This window comes from Panthera uncia, chromosome D4, assembly GCF_023721935.1.
Source record: "Panthera uncia isolate 11264 chromosome D4, Puncia_PCG_1.0, whole genome shotgun sequence".
NCBI lineage: Eukaryota > Metazoa > Chordata > Mammalia > Carnivora > Felidae > Panthera > Panthera uncia.
Genome location: NC_064807.1, coordinates 20,421,785 through 20,444,191, shown reverse-complemented (window position 1 = coordinate 20,444,191; position 22,407 = coordinate 20,421,785). Strand labels below are relative to the sequence as shown.

General features: G+C 42.8%; 1 protein-coding gene across 7 annotated transcripts in view; it reads right to left on the bottom strand.

The window, feature by feature from the left end:
• Positions 1 to 22,407, bottom strand: part of TLE4 (TLE family member 4, transcriptional corepressor) — a 141,601-nt gene that overhangs the window by 99,885 nt on the left and 19,309 nt on the right. For 4 of the 7 annotated variants that reach the window (XM_049647788.1, XM_049647847.1, XM_049647536.1 and 1 more), the window contains exon 5: positions 6,927 to 6,989. The exons of the other annotated variants lie outside the window; for them this stretch is intronic. In XM_049647788.1, the coding sequence (XP_049503745.1) occupies positions 6,927 to 6,989 (63 nt within the window). The remainder of the gene's footprint in view (positions 1 to 6,926; positions 6,990 to 22,407) is intronic. 7 annotated transcript variants of the gene reach the window in all.

Genomic DNA, 22,407 nt, shown 5'->3' with positions numbered 1-22,407 from the left:
TACAGATTTCCAAATGCTGCCCTGGCGGAGGGCATCCGGGTGGTGGCGTCACAGTATCAACCACAACCCAAAAGCGTTTCCTCTGTCACACCCAACAAGCAGTCTCTGCTTCATCATATCCTCTGGAAGGGACCTCACTACCTCACGCACAAGCTTCTCCCACTTGGGGATAATGGGCTCTAATACTGATTAGAAATCTCTCCCTCCAGAACTTCTTCCCAGGGGACCTAATGTTGCCTCTACATTCTCCTCCCCTGGAGTGCACTTCAAAGTCATGAAAACGACATAATGGATGTTCTCACTTTCTCTACTCCAGGTTAAACATCCCCAGGCCGCTGGCTCTAGGCCACTTATCCTCTGACCACGCCTCTGGTCATGTCCTAGGTGACAAGAAAGAATAGTCCAGGTATGGCTAAAGGGGGTCAAATCTGAGTGAAAGGGTCACTCCGTATCCAGTAAGTCAGGCTAAAATCCTACTGGGCCTTTTCAGCAACTCTACCTAGTTTACTAACACAAGTAAGCTTTAACTTCCAATCAGCCTTTCCTCAATGGTGGCCCAAGAAATGTTAGTCCCGCAAGAAATTAGGCGTTACTTGAAACACCTGTTTAATTTGGCTAATGCCTGGTGAATGGCAGATCTTCCCTGAGCTGCGAATCTCAAAGAGAGTGAATATACATGCAGGGTTTTCCAAACAATTTTGGCTGTGGAACCTGGGATTAAAGCTTGGGAAATGCTGCCCGAGGCTTTTTCCTACTGACCATTTAGCCTAACCTTCTCCGTTCTCAGCCACATGAGGACAGAGCATTCTTCACGGACCTGTCCAAGTTCTACAGTCCGTACTTTCCACCAGAACTTTCTGCAATGTTGGAAACATTCTCAATCTGTGCTAATAACATGGTAGCCACTAGCCACATACAGATGGATACTGAGCACATGAAATAGGGCTGATGTGACCGGGAAACTTAATTTGTAACCTTATTTAACTTTGATTAATTTTAATTTAAATCTAAATAGCTACGTATGGCTTTGGCTACTGTATCAGACATTACAAGCTCTATTTAAAGTATTATAAAGCTTAGCTCCAGTAACAACCCAATCACTACCTACCTGAAAGTCAAAGAAATGAGGTTTCTCAAATGCACCTTAATTTTTTTAGACACACACAGATATAGAGCTTGGCACTGTTGCCTTTGAAAGGAGGCCGACATGGAAACCTGCAGAAAAGTTCTCCCTCCTGGGAATCATTTACTTGCTGAGGGCAAGCAGCCATAATGCCACCGTAAGGATCTCACCAGACATCCAACTGTCACCAAAATGCATGGTCACACAGAACGAGCCAACTGGTCAAATCGTGGAACACAGGACAGCATTATAATCCCTGATGCCTCATTCAGTATTGTGAGGAAGGAAAAATAAAACAAAACAGATTTTAAATGAAAGGCTGTCCAATGTGAGTAATCAGAAAGCGAGACAAAATCCATTAAAGTCCCAATCTAGGCAGATTAGTCATTTTTGGACATTCCTTATATACACAGCACTGTCGTAACACGTTACCAGCACTGACAAAACGGCCCTGACTGGAAAGCAGACATGTCCTGTGAAGGCTGCTGGCATTTAATGAACGATCTCTGAAGATGGTCTTACGGGTGTCACATACTTATCAGGGGATCTCTGGTGATTTCAGCCAAGCTCACCTACATCAAACCATGTTATCACAAGCCACTGATTCCTTACAAAGTTAACAAGCAATAAGATGAGTTAACCTGGTGCCATTATGAGGCGAGAACACTGCCACCAGTGCATGTAACCACTGTATTTTGTTCATTTCCTCCCTGAGGCGCAATATGAAAGTGACTGATCACATTTTTCAACTTCCATTTTACAATTATTCTATACATGCAAAATGTGGTTCAGAGTAATTCAGTCCCCTATTAACCCAGGTACCAACAAGACAGCATTTGAGAAACACTCCTATCTCATATTATAGAAGGGGTATGTTTTCCATTAAATCAAAAGGACCAAATTTATGGCATGTCCAAAATAGAAATCGATGCATCATGGCTATTCTTGCCTTTTGGAATTGGAATTTAAATCAACATGTATTATCACTATTATGTAATTGTATACTATTTTCTACTATTTAAGCGCAATGAGCAACCAAATAAATCTACAGAATTCTAGAGGAAAACACTATTTGGTTCTACTCATTAGATAAGCTAACAGGGTAATAAAAACCAAGTTATGAGTTAAAATTAAATTTGCACCAGAAAGCATTCAACTTGGAATGGTCTCTTTTCCCTAGGTAAAGAGAAGAATAAAAATAAAAGGCTGAAAAATTTCACTCTTAATTTCCCTTTTATACCCTAAAATTTCCAATGACCAGAGAACTCTTGTCAAATGTGGTCAAAAGAATGATTTAAATTCTTTATTTCATTTACTAAATCAAAATTTTCACACACAAGGGAAGAAACAGCCAGTTGCTGGTAAGCCCAGGCCCCAAAGCCGGGCCCCGCCATGACCTCGCCTCAGCTTGGAGAGGACCAGTCCACAGGGGTCCTCCACCAGCCTTCTAAGCAGTCCTGCTCCCACTTAAGTAACTCAAGAAACAAGAAATGGGGGTTGAGAGAACAGGCACTGAAGGGGAGTCCGAATTTACTAGCATCTTTCAATGTTGCTGAGGCCCCATAAGATCTACAGGTCTACAAGATAGCTCCTGAAATCACTGATGAAGACAGAGTCCACCCATAAGCTACTCATAAGAACAAAACTAACTTCAGCTAAGCAACCAGGTATTTTGACCATAGCCAGTCCCCAAATGGACTGACAAGTTTGTTTTTCTAGATAGCTTCGCAGGTGAAATACAGACCCCGTCCAAGACCACGGCGCCTCTGGAGGTGAGTCTACAGGGTAAACTCCGTTTGGATCTTTGCTTGCTGGCTGAGAAGATTCGGGTGTTGCTAAACTGGAAAATTAATTTTTGGAGCTAGAAGGGAATTACCCTCGGGGCTACCTAATATGCCTCACTGAGATTTTTAGCTAGTTGACAGCCCTGGGTTCGGTTTTAATTTACATTTCTTTTCCTCTCTAAGAAGGACATTGGAGAGGAAGATAACTAATTCATTCTTCCAAAAGGCAATGACTAAACGGTGGGGGGGGGGGGGGGGGCTTGGTTCCAGGTCTTCTCAAAAAGGAAACTCAGAGCTTTGCTGCTCCGCTGCACCGATCCCTACTGCCGCCCAACAGCAGGAGGGGTTATGGTGTGCTAAGCTGAACGGGGGTAATCCCAAGTAATCCTCGCGGTGACGGCATGCCGCCCAGGCTATTATTAACCTCATGTACAGATAAGGAAACTGAGGCTTAGAGAGGCGAACCACTGGCTAAAGGTCACCCAGCTTTACTTGGTTAGAGTAAGCCTTGCAATTTGTAACAGGGAGGCCAGGACTCAACCCAGATCCAACTGACATCATTCTGGCATCTCCTGCTTATGGAACTGCCAATGGGGAGTTGATTATTTATAGCTCCTCCCCTGCAAATGAGACCCAAAGCGGGAGAAAGAAGAACTTCCTACTTACTACACTGAGGTCTGCCTTTTAAAGAAAAAACTTGTAGGCTGGAGAACAGAGATCAGTCCTACCCATTCCTAAGAGCCAAAAGAAAGTGGGAGAAAAAAACAGCTTCAGACAAGTGAGGACTCACTCATAAGCTTTCCTTAAATTCTGGTATTAAGGCTCTTACAAAATTTTGAGAACTTTTATGTGATAGTGACTCACTTTAATGACAAAAGTTGGCAATATCTTTGTCTAATGTCTGGGACTTCGGAAGTAGCCGTATATGATTGCAACAAGCACATCGTTAAAATATACATTGGCTGTAACTCTAAAAAATGTTTTTGTGAAATCTAACAGGAAAATGTTTTTTTCTGTGATTGTTTCCTGCGATATGTAGACACGTTTCAAGTGCTTCTGAACTACAATTATGCAACTCATTTCTAAAAAAAAGGTCTTGCAGGGGCGCCTGGGTGGCTCAGTCAGTTGAGCATCTGACTTCGGCTCAGGTCATGATCTCAAGGTCTGTGAGTTCGAGCCCTGCGTCGGGCTCTGTGCTGACAGCTCAGAGCCTGGAGCCTGCTTCGGATTCTGTGTCTGCCTCTCTCTCTGCCCCTCCCCGGCTCATGCTCTGGCTCTCTGTCAAAAATAAATAAACATTAAAGAAAAATTATAAAAAATTAAAAAATTAAAAAAAATAAAAAAAAGTCTTGCAGTTAAAACTAAATGTATTTAATAACTGCCATTCAGTATTATACGTGTGTTTTTAAATTTTAGAAGATGGGGTACACTAGCCACAAGCAATAAATATTAAGCAGGTACACTAATGAGCATGTGGGGGCTAAATTAAAAACAGGCTTCTCAAAGTATGTGAATTTACCTCTTGTTCCTGTCAAACTCCAAAAAATCCCTTCAGCTACCGTCCTGTAGCTTATGTATTAGTCTTCAGGGAATGTTTTTCTTTTTTTCTAAATACAATCATTTAATTTTTAAATAAAAACGTTTTAAAATAAATTCTAATGCCACAGCTGCCGTTTTGGCAGTGAGACTGTCGCACAGAGAGCCGGTGTTAAAAGATCAGATTAAGAGCCTTCAGTCCTGGCACCGAGTGCCGCTCGCAGCCATGCAAGAGTGATTTTCCATGCCTCTGAAGAGACAGGAAATAGAATTCATCTTCCTCTAATAACCTGCCTCTTCCCCTCCCTCCAGATTACGGTCCATCTGGCCTCGGGACAGAAGCGAGGAGTCTGATGCTCGCAGAATGCCCAGAAGATGAGACAAGGTGGGCAATGTTCAGACACAAAACATCAGAGAGGCCTGGGTTAGACAGGAAGAAACGTGTCTGTGGCCCACACACGAAAAGATAGACACACACCTTAAGGAACTGAAAAGAGAGGAGCCAGTTAAGTCCAAAGTAAGCAAAAGAAAAGATATACACAGAATTAGGATTCAGAAAATTATGACACACATCATTCATAACACACAAGTCAAGGATTTCAACCAAGCAATGTGAAAAGTTTCGGGGAAATAAACAGTAAGTGGTGAGATCGTGACGCTGTCTCCCCAGCTAAAGCAGAGAAAAGGAGTTGTGAGTAGCTCCCCATGGCTTTCATCTGCAGGGTCCAACTTCCTTGGCCAAGTGATTCCAGTCCAGTCTTGCTCAGAACCACTACAATTACACACTCCCTTCCTGTTGGGCCCGCTCACACAAACAACGTAACTCATATGGGAAAGCAACCTATTTGCAAATGAGCTCCACCAACACCCCCACGACCTCCTTCCACGGCCGTGTATAAGCCCACAGATCCTGCAAAAAGGCCTCGGGAATAAGCTCTACCAGTGATTCTATATCGGGGTGTATGCCTGCAAAGGCCTCAAGTCTAATAGTACCTCAGGGATGGTTCAAACTCTCCCCTCTACCTTGGGGTGGAAGACCTCAGCGTGGCTGCAGCTCTGTGGGTTACACATCCTTCTCCTCCCCCGCCACGAGGCAGAGCGGCCTCCCGCACTGGTATGGACTGGGCAAAGCGTAGCTCTGCTTCTTAAAGAAATGCAAACAGGCCTCTTGACTCTGCCTCCCACTCCACCCAATCCAGTCACAAAAGCAAATCCTGAGAAGAAATAGGTAAACGGGGATATAGCGGGCAGTGGTTTTGTGGTCACAGCGAAAGGGGGAGAAAGACAACTCATCCTCTGTTGTTTGTGGTCCAGCAGAGAATTTGAAATCAGGATATTAACTCAGGTCCACGGTTTGTGAACGTGAGCACCTCCGTGGGATACGTATCCGATGAAAGGTACCCATGGTTACCGAGGTCTAACCTAGTTCAAACCAAGTAAGAAGTCGCAGAGGAATCCACGTATGTATGATACACGCCCATGCGCAAATGCCCGCTGCACGCTAACATCAGCACGTGCCCACTGGTAGGCAGGCAGAGGGACCGCTCTCCTGGACGGCAACGCCACAACACATCAGGAGAAGTGAAGGGTGGGACAGTGCTCCTAGCCCACGGCACAAAGCTCAGTGGCTGCGAGACCTGCAGACAGCCCGTGAGGTAGCTCCTTGCCTTCTGACGGCTGAGCTGACCCGAGCAAATGAAGGATTCAGTAATCCCGAAGCAAAAGTGATCTCTTTCTAGCACTTTCACCTCAACTTTGCTAACTACCAAAAGCCAGCGAGCAAACCAGAGGAGGGGGAAAAAGCCACAAGGAAGCCACCGCGCACTAGAAATGCACCTTCCTGTTCCCACACAAGCGTGTCTGCGGACAGCGTGCACTTCCACGGTGGTGAGCAAGAGGAAGCGTGTGAGCCATCCAACAGGCCGTGGCCATGCATGAAGGCTGCGGTACCCAGAGCACGGAGCCCACGGAGCCCACCCCGCGCGTCTTTTTCCAAGTGCACACACGTTGCTAAGACTTCATCGGGTAAGAAGTAACTTCTGTAAAGCAGCCGGCCAAAAGTTACATTACTTTGTCTGCTACGGAAAGCACTTTCTACGGACAGGTCTTCCGCCGGCTCTTAATGCCCGGTGACAAAAATGTAGGACAAGCCCTTCCGGGCGATTTTTCAATCTACCCTATTAGATGCCATTATGAAAACCAGTCATAATTCTGAGCAACACTGTATCGTCCAATGACAGCAACACATTTTAACAATTGGATTTTGCTTCACACATTAGAAAATGTTCCATTATATGAACACAATTATATTCCGCTGAATGTTAATAAGATGTAGAAGTTGGAATGTGAACACTGTATCTTAGAAATGTGCCATACAAACACCAAGAGACTGACAAGGCCAAAGAGACAGTTCCACGATCTCTTTTCTGCAAAACCACTAAAATGGCACCTTCTAGCCCAGCGCCTCAAACCAACTGCCTTACCTCTTGGGACAGGAAGGGAATGACTTGTGCACAGATAGCATTCAGCCTCTTGACAATCTCTGCCTGTATAAAAATAAAAATAAAAAATAAAATAAAAAGGAAAGGAAAGCAATAAAGAGAACAGTCAGCTGGTTACACATTCCCGAAATATTAACAGGATGATATTAAAACACACTTTATATTCTGACTGGCGTATTTCCTAAGGAAGAGGAAAACTCTCATCAGCGAGCCCATTAAAAGGAGGCAGTGACAACAGTGCCACATTAATAGCACGATTTATTAACCAGCATTCATCTTAAAAAGTCAACCTTCAAGCACCAGGACAACATAAAAAGGAATTTGATTTTCATGACTGGGAATCAGTTTTCAAAAGTCTTCAATAAGACCCTTGTTAATTCTGATGTGTTTATTCATAAAACCTTGAGTTTTTGGAGTTTTGATAGTAAAGATACATTCTTCCTCCATCCCAATTTCTCTCAGTTAGTAACTCATTGGATTTCTACAGCTGTGGTCTTTGCTTCAAGTCCCCAACCTCCCAAAAGAATAGCACCCAACCAAGTCAGGTAAGTTGATTAATTCAGATCCTTAGTTATAAATTGTTGGGAAATAGTGTATTTTCTCCAATCATGAAAATCTCCAAATGTGTCCCGCCAGGGCTTTCACTGTGCAGAGGTGTAGAACACAGTAAAATTTTCCTAGACTTAGCAGAAAGCAATTTGTATGTATATGAAAACTAACCTTGCGAACGTTAATTATTTCTATACTACAGAGCTGTGAAGTTCCAGCAATATCTGGTAATATAGTCTAATCTCTAATAATTTAAGTATAGAAATTTTCTATCAATAGGATACTACAGTAATTAAAAAAAAAAAAAGACATCCCCCCCCCCCCCCCGCCAACTTTTCTTTAAAAATTTACCCAGAGCTTCACTCATGTTCATCTTAATTTGTATTATCAGATGGCTCCTTATACACTTCGGTACGGGACATGTAAGCACAGGGTTTTTGTATACACATATATGCAAAATAGCTTATATTTTAATAACGGGGTGGGGTGAAGGACAGGAGAGAAGTGTTGAGAGGCAAAAAATGTAAAGCAATTACTATTCCTGAGACATTCTTAAAATACATTCCATCCAGGGTCAGTTTCTCATTTTATAAGAGGACAAAAATGCTCTTTTTCTTGCGAAGTCATTACCAGAATGACAGTGACACTCTACTTGTGCAATCTAGGTTTCCTTCTTTCATCAGCAACCCTTTTGACTTTGCAGCTATGCAATCTTTTAAATGCCAGCACCTTAAAAACTCTGCCAGCCAAGAGAAAACACAAATTCACCATGAAGGAAGTTTCAAACCTAAGCTTTCCACCCCAGCCTGCATTCCTAACAGGATGGACAAAAACCCAGCACCAATATGCAGCAGTGAATAAGGACCCAACTGCGCTGACCTGATTTAATTTACTGCACTGGCCCCATGGAGCATTTAGCTACCCTTTAAGAATGCTTAAACCACCATGAAAAGCTGCAGTGGGAATCACCAAACCACTCTCCACCTGGACGGACATACCACAGTGGTTATGGGGTGAAATTCCTGTGTGAGCTGAGAAAATAGAGTAGCATTCACCAGACCGAAAGCACTGCATCTCAAAGGCATTTGGTTGTTAAGCTTTTTGTAGGGAGAGGTGGAGGGGGAGAGAATAAAAGATAATGAGACACTTTGGGGCAGACCAAACTGATGATTCTAATGCTTAGAACCATCTGCCAAGCATATTTTCCTCATTATGTTGTTTACATAAATAAAATAGTCCCTTGCTAGGAGGGTTTAAAAATGTGTGGGCACATAAGAAAACGGAGTTCTTTAGTTTGCCTACATAATCTAGGCAATAAAAACTACTCTAAGGAAACTTACCCATCAGGCAAAATAAAGACCAAAAGGTATTTATTTGGCCTCTTCAATTTTGGACCCAGGCTATTTTAAGTCTGAGCAACTTTGGGAGGAAAAACAGCACACTGAGTATTCTTAAGAATAAATTTAAAAAGTTCATTTATTCCCGTATATTTAACATACATAACAGAAAAAGGGGAGGATCTTCCAAACTTTTTCTCTATAGGTCTCCTTTTGTTCAAAAGACTTCTTAATTTCTTTAAGTTGTCATGCCAATGGATTTTTCATGGTCAGGCTAATTGGCAGCGGGGGGGGGGGGGGGTGTGTGTGTGATTTCATAAAATTAAGCAGGTCATTCCTCACTTTGAAAGCTAAAGTTGCCTCGGAAACACTGCTGCTTCCATGGTCAACTAATTTTGCCTCTTTTGTCCCACAGGACCCAGCTTTAGGGAGGCATCATTTATTTACAGGCCTTTCCACTGGGCTTCAGTGATCAGCCAATAATACTGTGGACACACACTTCTAATGGCCTGTGTTTTGAAACTGAGTCTAATCTAATGGCGAGGGGCCCAAACTCCTTTTCCAGCACAGCCATTAAAGGATGTAGGTTATTGCTGTTGTCACCATTGATATTTGTCATTGTAATGTAATTAGGGCCCTAAAATGATGCATTACAGCCCTTGGCACAGCTTCTATTAAAATCTTTTCTTCTGCTCACTGAACTGCGACCTGCTTTCTGATGAATAACAGACAGACAGCTTTAGGGTAAGGAGCAGATTCATCAAAGAAGTATTTTTCAGCTTTGGGGAAAGAGAGGGGAAAAAAAATAAAAAGGCAACCTAGGAGGAAAAGCACTAGGGGAGGAAAAGCCACAATACACATTTGAATTTCATCTGACCACTTGAAATTCTGATTGCGTCTGATGAATCTTGCTTAGACAATATATCCCCAGTCTTCGAATCACATGGTTAATCAGGGCTCTAATCTGCTATCCATCAGCCTACGCCAGGGCTGCAGCTTCCAATCAGATTGATAGGTGATGTGGCTCATGCTTCCCTGAGCAAGTACATTCACAGATAACCCATTTCAACAGGCAAGATTCTGAAATACTGCTGTCAGGGCTGCTGGGTCTGTTCTCGTGGTACTCGAGGCCTTACGGACACTGCCAGACTATTGTCTGTAGATGCCCACGATATTCCAAAATGGCATCAATGGCCCCAGTGAAAGGACGATTGTGCCAAAACAAGACAAAATCATTTGTTTTCACAGCCATAATTTGTGAAATCCATTAATAATCTTTGATACTTCTATATTATGTCTTCCTCTAGCCATCAAGACGGTCATTTAAAAATAAGTTTTACATGTATTTTCCTTCTCTCAATTCACTACCATTCTATGAACTGCTCCTGTAATTTCCCACCTTTATGCCACCCTCCAATAAAAAGAACCAACAAATGACCACCCCCCCACACACATGCACACAAAACCAACAAATTGGGCAAAATATTTTAGAAAAGGGCATCCTATGAAAATACCTTGGCTGCGCACTCAGCACTTGGCACATGAATGCTGACAGTCTAACTAACTAGTTAGTAATGGAACAGAAAAACACAGGCAAAAAGCTTTCATCCCTTTTTCCTTCACACTCCAACTCAGTAACTATCGGAAGATGTATTAACTACCTTGCAACATGGGAAAGCAACATCAGGCATTGAAAAGAATGCCACATTTCAGTCATTAGATTAAAAAAGTAACAAATCCTGGAGAACACGATATCAAATACATATTTTCTTTATCACTTACAACAAATGACATTAGTCATTTAAGTAAGACAAAAAAACTGGCTAAGCCTACCCTTGAATTGAATTACATCCCCTCAAATAGTTGTAATATAATAAAAATCTAATTTTTATTTAGATTACTTCCGCCTAGATGATTTCCTTAAAAAATTAAACAAATTTTATTTTTATGACATAATAAACTTGAAAGAAAGTACAGATAACTTTATTTTAGTAATCAAAGAGATGTATCAGAAGCAATTATTGGCTTAAAAAAACATTTCTTGGAGTTTTAGTCTCTCATCAAAATAGGAGCCATACTACTACCCAGTACTGTTGAAATAAAACAGAGTAACAAAACATTACTAAGAAACCATTTTAGCAGCCCAATCAGAAAACAACAACAAAACACAACCAATTATAGTTTCAGAAGAACATTCTTGAAGAATAACATTTCACAATTAATTTGCTTTCTACACAGGTTTCTTCGCCAAAAACATTCTCAAGGGAGACTCCGTTTTTTTTTTTTAAGTTTTTATCAGGAACATACATTCACCAATTATATAAAACACTTCAAAAAGTGATGAAAACGTTCTTCTTATTCCATCTGAAATCCTTTCTGGAGGACGTACAAATAATCTTGCAAGCCTCTCCTTCACCCAGAACCAAAGATTGTAATTTTTTATTTCAATCAGAAAATCAATTATCTTCATTTGTTCATTGATCTGTTCCAAATTTTCTAGGAAATGGCCTAACTTCGGGAACTGATCCTGCTTGCCCCTAGATTAAAAAGTCAGAGGACTAATGAGAAAGTCTTTCCGAATGACTAAAAATCCAGACTAAACATAAGGAAAAATACTCAAGTAGGACTATTTCTCTAAACTGACAATCCAGGTTTGATCTTGTCATCAAAACTGAACTTTACGTACGAAAGAAAGAACATGTAATGGACAAAACTAATTTTATGGATTAAAAAAAGAAAAGCCAGATTGGAATAAGGCATTGAGATCTAGATCAAAGGTACTGTCCACATTGCTGGCAAGCTGGTAAACTAGACGGCTAAGTTTTATTTTAGTTCATGTACTTATTTTGCACAAAATATCTTATATTGCTTAATAGAGCAATAAATGAAGTGATACTGTTATAAGAAGCAAGTTAATAAAACATATATCAGTTTCCATAAAGGGCTGATTCAAACTAAGACTTTTTTTTTTTTTTTTTTTTTTTTTGGTGCAACTATTAAGACTTTTAAAAGCTGTCATCATCCCGCTTCCTCTAATAAGAAAGAGGTACTATCTTGGAGTACTCAATTAGTCTTCCCTTGAACGATATGAAAGTGCCAATATTCAACTAATTTTTAGCCACCACCCAACCTCCGCCTCCCCCAGGGAGTTGAACTAAAGCAATGATTCTACTGACAATAATACCGCAAAGCGGTGTCAATCTGCTTTGTGCTTTGAACTCATATTTATGCTAATTTACTGAGCGCTAAGTATGCTATAAAGTACCCAGTATGTTGTTCAGTTAATTGCATACAATGAAGTACCTCATTTGTTTGTCCTAACAAGATATATGGGTGCTACCATTTGTGGCGCCGGTACAAGAATACTCAGGACAATGCCTTTCCTGAAGAGTATGGCGGTATGCCTGCGTTTCATGAAAACTATTCCAATCTGTCCCTAAAGGCAAGGCTGTATTTTACTGAAGCTTTTTTGCAATGATTAGAAAAAAGTGCCCTTTCCTCTCATCTCTTGAGCTTTCTAGGTCTTTAAGGGAAATCCAGATAGTTGCCTATTATCCTTACTACACCTTCTGGGCTCTCGTTATTGTGTTTAAATACTACTCCGAGCGTTGAGAGTGATGTATTATCAAGGTTAAGAACAATGATCGTTGTGCCAGACATCCAATTACTCCTACAAGGTCAAATCATTTCGGCTCTCAAGTCTGAAAAACACTGTAACCAATGTTATCGTGATTATGTTCCATTCCACCAGAGGGGAGCGGCAGGGAAAATGGGGGAAAAAGATGGGAGGGACAAGTGGGATGTCAGGAGTGGGAAGAGAAAATGACCTTCTCTGGTGGGCTTAACTTTAGCCTTCATGGAACACAGTGTGCTGGTCAGAGAACCTGATTACTCTGAGTCCTATGACACTCATGTCAGTGTGTCATAGCAAAGACCTGCCTGCTACTTTCTGATTTCTTTTTTCTCATTCCCTGTTTCCAAATCAATCTCTCACATGCTCTCTCTTTTCACCTTACTGTTTCCTACTGACATAAACATACAAATGCCTTCGTAAGTCGATTTACAAGTAAGCGTTTTCATACTTAGTGATAATATAAGGGGACAAATATTCCTTGTGCCCACGGTAGGTGAGTATCATTTACCTTGAGTTTTCCCAACACTATCTATGTGATTAAACGGTATGTGGGAAACTTTGGATACTGGAATAAAACCAGCAAGACAAATAAAAATATTAATGGTTCTTCAAGTTCTCGTCAAGGATATGTACCTCCACGAAAGCAATAAACCGCCTTTTATACACCGAGAGCCATGCTCTGCTTCTCAGTCTATCCTCTTACGTTAGACTAAAGGCTTCCTGGTCCGTTTTCTTCTTACCTCCATTTTGCATAAAATCTGTCTATATCTACGTTCTCCAGTATTTCTTTTTCTCTCATCCTTTCAATTCTAGCACGGCCTCTACTGGCTTCCCCTCGCCCCTGCCAATCATATAAAATCTCAAGTCTCTGAAGCCATCACTGTCAAGATACCCTTCTAGCCCCTTAGACTCTTTTCTTGCCTTGATAAATAGCCAGTTCCTATCAGAACCAGGCTGCACTCCTCTGCTGTTTGCACTCATACTGCTCGGCCAAACACCCCCACTACCAGCCGGGTCCAGGCAGAGCAGGAAAGTGAATCCATGGGCCTCTACCTGGCTAGAGCAGAAAAGAACAGCATCCCCAAGATGGGGGTGAATAACCCATGCAAGGATGAGGGAGAGACCCCGTGCCTGAAAGTCCCAGGACTTGCTGCCGACTCACCTTTTCTGTCTCAGCCCAAAGATACCTCAGGCATCTTCACTCCCCATCCTCTGATTCCTTCTCCCAGTCATTCTCTGGCCCACTACAGCCCTTTCTTCACTGCATTTATAATCATCTGAAATCATCTCACATGTTTTTGTTTACATGCAGGAGAGCAGTGCTCCTCAAACCTTAATGTGCATACTAATCACCCAGGAATCTTGTTAAAATCTAGGCTGGAGTGAGGCCTGACCATCTACACTTCTAACAAACTGCAAAGAGACACAGGCGCTGCGGGTCTACAGGCCGCACCCTGAGCAGCAAGGCTCTCAGGGTGCGGTCTGCAGGCGGACCGCAGGCTCAGGGAAGGCAGAGATCTCGGTCTGCAGCCACCTTGAGGAGCGAGCAGAAGGCACTCACAAGGATCTGCTGAGTGGACAGAAGCAACTGCAGTTGAGTCAGGTGGCGGGATCTCCTCAGATCTCTTGCAAGCACACTAAAGTTGAGAATAGTCTGGAGCATTTCACCCAGAAAGGAGTATCTATCTGGAGGTCCTGCTTATACTCTGATTTGGTTTGTTTACCTTCCCAACACACATCTTTTCTGGCATTCAGGATGCCGTGCTGCTCAAAAAGAATAATAAGTAATCTCGGTGGGTGACAAGAGGAAATGCAAATCCACTCTGGACAATTCCTGGCTGATAAGTAAGTGACTAAAACTTCCATTCCAAAACCTTAGCAGGATATGTGTTTTAAAAAGTATTTGAGAAATACGATAAAGGCGATGCCACTCAAAGCTCCCTCCTGAGATTACTCACACCAGACTGATCACCTCACCCAGCTGAACTAGGCTATTTGTTAGACAGCACAGTGGGGGAGCACCTCGTATGTGGAGTTGGGTTAGATCTCCACAATGGTATCTTCAGAGTAAAACAGTGTGATAACTCTTAGAGTCCAAGGAAGGGCCCAGCCCGAGCCAGGCACTGGCAGCCATGCTCTCCAAGGAAGTACAAGAGCAGTTCCTGGTAATCAGCGCATAGTGGGTCACACGCACCCTCCCACACGTGCAGTGCCGTGCACACATGCCAACCCCACCCAGAAGGAGGACAGTCAGAGCCAAGCTTGGGGAGCCACGGTCACAGCCCCAGCACGAGGGCTCGTACAGAGAAGGCACCATTGGAATGCCTTCCAAACAAGGACCAGAAATCCCGGGGATCCATGCATAGATTCAAATATGCAAATCCCCTCCCCACCTTCCCTGACAAGCCTGTTTGAATACTCTCACTGGAGGGGGATGTTGTTCCCCTAGAACCTACTAACTCCTGATGCATTTTGTGTGTTCTTTGTCCTCCGTGCAACGTATCCCACACAGAAGTCCACCATCACTCAATGACTCCTCACCCAAACTCTCATAATGACTCACATAGGTGTGAACCCCACAGGCTGGGAGAAGCCAGTGTTAGGCTGGTTAAGAAATTTAAAAAAAAAAAAAAAAAAAAAAAGGAGTCCCACAGACTGTTGTCTCTCTATATTCAGAAAAATAGCATCATCTCTACAGTCAGGCTCATATCTTTAAAAAAATTTTTTTTAAATGTTTATTTTTGACAGACAGAGAGAGAGAGAGAGAGAGAGAGTGGGAGAGGGGCAGAGAGAGAAGGAGACACAGAATCCGAATCCGAAGCAGGCTCCAGGCTCGGAGCTATCAGCACAGAGTCCGACACGGGGCTCCAACTCACGAACTGTGAGAATGTGACCTGAGCCAAAGCCGGAAACTCAACCGACTGAGCCACCTGGGCGCCCCTCTTTCTTTTCCTTTTTAATACTTTACTAGACAGGTTGAGAAAATTAAAAGTACAGGAAACTCCTACCATCCCCTTTTGCTCCAGTATCCCTAGTTACTTTTCAAATGTATTTCAAGCTGCTTTTAATTAAATTGCGCAGGCAGTTTAAACATTTAAACGTGTACCTTAGAAAAAGCCAAACCCACAAATGTATGGCTGCCTTTCTGTCCATTCAACAAATATTTGTTAGGCACCTACTATTTGTCAGGCCTATTTTAGGTGCTGAATGGAGACACGGGGGTGAACAAGACAAGTAAGTTCCTGCTGTCACAGAGTTCACAGTGCAGGAGGGGGAGACAGAACCAAACATAAAAGTATATGGAGAGGAATCTGAGAAACAAGAAGTGCTGAAGAAGGTAAAATGGGCAGCGGAGGGGGTCTAAAAGAGAAGCCTGGGATGGGACGTGGATCTGCTCTGGATGAGATGATTAAAGAAGGACAAATAAAGAACGGACTTGAGAGCGGAGATATGGCTGGAAGCAGCATCGCCCAAAGCAGGTTCCACACGGAGTTTGGCAGATGTTATTAACAAGTGTTGTATACGTAAAGCACTCCCTGACCAGATACCTCACGGAGCTCAAACAAAGTGAAACAGGTTCCTTTGCTGTTGGGACATCTCAGACCTTTCATTTGACAGTGTTTAGTCACAAAACTTTGGAAAGGAGGACAGAAAACACACGGCATTGATCAGACCTGTTTGCGGAAGCCTTTCCTCTCAAAGCTCTTAGAACGGATCCCATTTTGTGGGAAACACTGAGCTGGTCGAGGGTTTCCAGGCCTGACTTTACACTAGCATTACAAGTGGATCCTTCACAAACACCAACGCCCAGGCCTCACCCTAGACCCATGAACTCATGCTCTTGGAGGGTAGAACCCATGCTTCAGTATATTATTTTACAGCTCCCCAGGTGATTCTAATGTACAGGCAGAATTGAAAACCATTAAGCTAGAGCACAGGATGCGTGAAGTAAAAAACAGAGTGGAAAATAAGGACAGAAAGGGCTCATGAGGTCAGACCGTGGAAGGTCCTGAATGCCACACTAAAGAGCCTGAACTTTATTTGCAAGGCAGCAAGGACCTACCAAGGGCATTTCTAGGAAAGCTGTGATAAATACCAGACAGGAGGTCAAGACATGCCAGTGCATTTCTGCCCTCCACCCCTTTCTTGCCACTGATTATACTTGAGTGGCTGTGGAAGGATAGAAGAGATTTATAACCACAAAACATACCACAAAAGGAAAGATGGAGGATGAAAGATAACTTCAGAATAGGAACAATATGAATTCCCACAGCACCACAAACTTAGGAAATTCAACAAGACATTTTCAGATACCAGCTCATTCATTCACTCCTACTCTAAGCTAGCAGCTGTGGTAGAAACAGCAGAGAATGCTGAACTGATCTGGACTCCAGTGTTTATAACCTAGGAAAAGCAAAGACCAAACGGAAATAAACGTGGTAACAGACAGCATGGGGCATCTAGGTGGTACACAAGAGAGCCCTAGATACGCAAGGGTGAGGACGAAAGAAATCCCTTCTGGCTGAAGTCTTTGAGGAAAGAGCCGCATGTGAACCAGGTTAATTCCGCAGTTCTCAATACCACTCTGCTATCCTACCAGGCACTGTGTCAGACACAGTCTGAGAAAAAGAGGAGTGAAACAAGACAGGATTCACAGAGCCCATAATCTAGCAAATGAAACAGACACTGAAAAAATACAAAATGCAGGGCATTTAAAAATGCTTAACAGAGGTCTCTGTTTCCCTGAGTAACTGAGGGTGAAATGAGTCTTAGAGACAAAGGAGAGAGAGGCAGGGAAAAGGGCGACAACATTCCAAAAAGGATCGGCCTGTGGCACCCATGTGGGACATTCATATTCAACAAACAGGACAAGGGAAAGAAAGGGGGCAGCAGCAGCACAAGATGAGGCTGAAGAAGCAGATCCAGAACAGCCCAGCATATTGCGATTATCTCCACCCAGGTTAGCCTGTCATGAAAGTCACATATGGAGGCTAGATGTGCCAGTCACGATCATCATCGTCGTCCTAACATTCACCGAGTTTCCCCTGCACCAGATAGTTCACGTCAGTGCAGAACAATTCTAAGAGAACTACTCTGTCCTCATTTTACAGATAAAGCCAAAGAAGAACAACTCGGGTAAGTAATCTACCATGATCAGATAGCTGGAGAGAAGTAAACAGATGCAAGAATAACTGAGGGCAGATTCCAAGAGACTGACTGGGTGTGGCTAATGAGCAAGAAGGAAGGGCAATCATCACCTGCCTCCAGGTTTCTGGCTTGGCAAACTGGGTGGATGGTTCTGGCATTTCCTGAGATAGAGATCACTGGACCACGAGCAGGCTTGCGGGGGAAGATGTCGTTTGCAGACATGTTGAGTTTAAGTACTTGTGAGACACTGAAGGGAAATGAGGACTCGGTTACATACAACGGTCTCAGAGGAGAGATCCAGGCTGTAGAAAAAAATTGGGATTCGTCTACTAAGCAAAGTGGACAAGGTCACTGAGCAAAAAAGAGGATAAGAGCCATGATGGGAATACTGACTAGATTTCCAGGAGTGGAGAAGGGCCCCTAAAGAATAACCAAATACGGGGGCACGTGGGTGGCTCAAGTCGTTGAGCATCCGACTCTTGATTTCGGGTCTGGTCATGATCCCAGTGTCATGGGATCCAGCCCCAGGTCAGGCTCTGCACTGAGTGTGGAGTCTGCTTAAGATATTATGTCTCCCCTCCCCAGCTCATGTGCATGTGCTCTCTCTCAAAAGAAGAAAGAAAGAAAGAAAGAAAGAGAGAGAAGAAGAAAAAAAGAAAAAGAAAAAGAAAAAGAAAAAGAAAAAGAAAAAAAGACCTAATATGAATGGATAGACATTCAAGTCTCCCTGAGTCCCATAAGCCCCCATAAGGCTTGGTGACGGTGGGAGGAAAGGAGACACACTGCAGAGGGAAAATCAGCAGCATGTTGTGACTTCCCTAGACCTGGACAATGAGAAGAAGTATGGAATCCATGACTCCAACATGTAAAGCCTGGGTATGGGGCTACCACTCATTAGGGTAGGGAAGTCCCAAGGCTAGTTTCAAGGTTTGTTGTGGGGGACAGTTATGAAAGGCAAGGGGAAAAAGCTGAACTCAAATGACAAAACATTCTGGAAAGCACACCGATACTGTGAATGATACAACTGTGGAGTCCCAAATCCTAAAATGACTCTATTTACTAGTCCAGCTGAACCATGACTTTAAGCAAACCCCTAAGTGATATGGGACTCCGCGTCTACACCCATGAAATGGGAAGAATACCCACTGCCCATATCTGGTGGGCAGAAATATTTATGAGGATACACTTATGAATAAAATCCCTCAAGGTAAGTAGTTCTGTTCTAAAACAGAACTGAGATTAGATAGTGCTACAAATTGAGTAACTGTATTGTTAGGTATCGATTCAAGCTTAGGCTCTTCCCGTCCCTCAATTAAGAAGCCATCCCTCACTAATTTATACTACACCAGGGAAGGGCTTCGGATCTAAAGGGGCAGGGTGGGGGGGCAGACTCAATGGCACAGTAATAAGAGAATAGTGCCTCCCAATTGATCGGGAAGAGGAGAGAGGTCACAAGCCCAGCCCCAGAAAATGTGCTGCTTCTTCACTTTCTTGCACTATGACCCAGAAAAGACATTCTCAGTATTTATGTTTCGCTACTGGCAAAGGATCTCTCTTCCTCTTTTCTTGGTAAACAGATACTTGCCCTGGATGCAGTAAATTTTATATATAGTAGTAAAGAGTAAAGAATAGCAGGCTGCAGGGAAAGGAGGAGAGGTGCAGGGGAAGTCAGGCTTAATTTCAAAGCTTCTTGTAATTTAAGACTACAGAAAACAGGTGAGATTTATAGAAATATGTTCTTTCCATTAGATAGATGACGAAAACGAAAAACAAAAATTCTAAGTTATTAAATTAAGAATTCAGAAGCACTCAGAAGAATTTAAATGAGTTTTGCATTAACCAAAGAACAAACTGCAGTGACTGAACGGCTCCCCGCTTGAGAATCTGTGTCAACTGCCTTGACTTAACTTACTATTTTTGCACATGTCCCTAACCAGCTTGAACTTGACTTTACCTTTCACCTAACTTGCTTTTAAATTTACTTTTTTTATTTTTCAGGTTACACCTTCCTTTATCTTATGAACTCCAATTTTCTAGTCCTAATAAAACCGCCCTGATAAACCCACTGATTAAATATTGTAAAGCAGTGCTAATGAAAAGTAGTCAATCCTCACATTGTTATCCATCATCAAGAAGACAATGGTCTTGTGCCAGAATTAAATCAACTCAGAGTTGAGTTCAGCTTAACTAGGTGGAATTTTTGTTGTCGTCCTTTGGTGTTTTGAACAGTGAAGACATTCCCAATGAAGAAAGTAGTGTGCTGATTTACAGTCTGGTACAAACTCCTTACTGTTAACGCCCATCTGTGGCAAATTGTTCGCAGACCTGCACCAGTCCACGGACCACATGCACTAGCACTGTTCTAAAGCAACACTCCCACGTTGCAAACGATAATTTCTTATTGCCTGGGACTTTAGAAAAAGAGGTAAGTATATTCCTTCAAGGCAACAAAATTCTCCGACAGAGCCCTGAAAAATGGAGCATTCCTTGATCCCTTCCTGTGTCACGTGGAGAAGCTACGTGTCCACAGTTACACTCACTGGCTTAAGGGCAGGTGATGGCCTAGAAATCAGTTCTGCAGACACCCTAGACCTCAGTGGGGTCTTCCCACTGCATCATGCTGCCTGCTAGTCGGATGCTATGCTACAGCCAATTGTAAAGGACTACAATTATAAACAGTACTTTTTTCTTTCTAAATGACAGGGCTAAAGAAGACCATGGCAAACACTCAAGGATGTTTGTGCTTCTTCCACAACAAAATACACTTCAAAATTGGGAGTTTTGCTTGTTAAACTTAAGTTTGGTAAATTTTCTGGGGACGCCTGGGTGGCTCAGTCGGTTAAGCGTCCGACTTCGGCTCAGGTCATGATCTCCAGGTTTGTGGGTTCGGGCCCTGTGTCTGGCTCTGTGCTGACAGCTCAGAGCCTGGAGTCAGTCTATGTCTGCCCCTCTCTCTCCCTCCCCTGCTTGCGCTCGGTCTCGGTCTCTCTCTCAAAATAAATGTTAAAAAAATAAATAAGTAAATAAATAAGTAAATAAATAAATAAATAAAATTTCTGCAGAGAATGTGCTCACATGACAAATCAAGTTAAAACAAAATGTACTACTGCGTAACTTTTTTTTGCCCATTTACCTAAAATACTGCTCAGGAATTAGAGGTCAATATGAGCAGGGCAGACACTGGAGGATGAGAAGAAAGAGGACAGAATTTGAAAGTGTAAGTACCTGTCACAGTGGGGTCTCAGAGAGCAGAGGAGGGAGAAATGGAAGTGTCTCCCTTCTCTGTAACAAGGTACCAACCCCACCAGTGACCAGCTGGAGTCCAGGCAGGCTACCTAAAACAAGGTACTATTAAAACGACTTCAATTTGCTAACCTGTTACAGAGACGCGGTCTGGAATGTAAGCAAGGCCAGGTTATGCAGATATCCCACTAGCTACCAATCCTGACATCCTAAATTGGGGGTGTCATTCAAGCAGCACATGGACTCCCCCATGTACGATATCAACTACATCATGGAGACAGTAACAACGAAACACAAGAAATTTTAAACATTCCTTGGCTCCTTGCTACTCAAAATGTGGTCGGTGGACCAGCAGCATCGGCATCACCTGTGCATCAGAAATGGTGAGTATCAGGCACCACTCCAGACCTGTGGAAACAGAATCTGATTTTAACATGATCCTCAGTGACTTGTGCACACACCGAAGCTTGAGAAGTACCACTTTAGTTCACTGGTTCTCAACCCTGCTGCACATCGGAATCACCCTGGAGCTTTTAGAAAAATGCTGATGCCCAAGTCCCAGGTCGTGGGGCCTGGGAACCAGCATTTTATACAACACATTGATCCAGTTCTATCCCCTTGTTTTATAGGTATGGATGAGAACTGAGACTCAGAAAAGTTAGGTAATTTACCAAGATCACAGAAAGTTACCAGCTGAATTTAGAGGAAATCCTAAAAAAGTATTTAGCATCATGCTGCCCATAAAAATGATGAAGAAACCATTAAGTTAGCAATAAACCAAAATTAATTTTAAAGAACTAAGGTTTCATTTTACTACACATATACTTTTTTGTACTTTTATTTTTTCATTTTGTTAATGTTTATTTATTTTGGGGGGGGGCACGAGTGGAGGAGGCACAGAAAGAGAGGGGGACAGAGGATCTGAAGCGGGCTCTGCAATGACAGCTGCGAGCCTGACGAGGGGCTTAAACTCACAACCGCAAGATCATGACCTGAGCCGAAGTTGGACACTCAACCGACTGAGCCACCCAGGCACCCCAACTGTTTTGCACTTTAAAAAGAAACTGAACATACACCTGTCTATTTTATGTATCTTTGAACCCTGCCCAGTATTTTTCGATGGTGGGTAGGCAGACATAATTTTCCATCGGCCACAGAACAACCGGTAGAGACAGCGAAGCCTCAGCCTTGGATGGGCTTCTGCCTAGGTCAGCAGTTAGCTTCAGAGTGGAAGGATCATGTGCGATTCTTTTTCTAAAATGTCTGTAATATGAATATACTACTTTTTTAGCAAAAAAAAAGAAAAAAGAAAAGCAAAAGCACTTTGAAACTGCCTTTTAAAGGTCTTTATTTTACTTACATTGAAAAGTTCAAAAACAAGGACAGTTGCTATGTGCTGATTATGAAAGTTTCCAAAAGCACAGCACTGGCTCGGGGCACATGGGAGACGAGAAACTTTTGCCACAACTGCTGACCCCTCTGGTGGTTGATGATTATGTCATGACATTTCACCCATAAATTCGCACAAGATGCGCAGAGGTGTGGTGGGAGG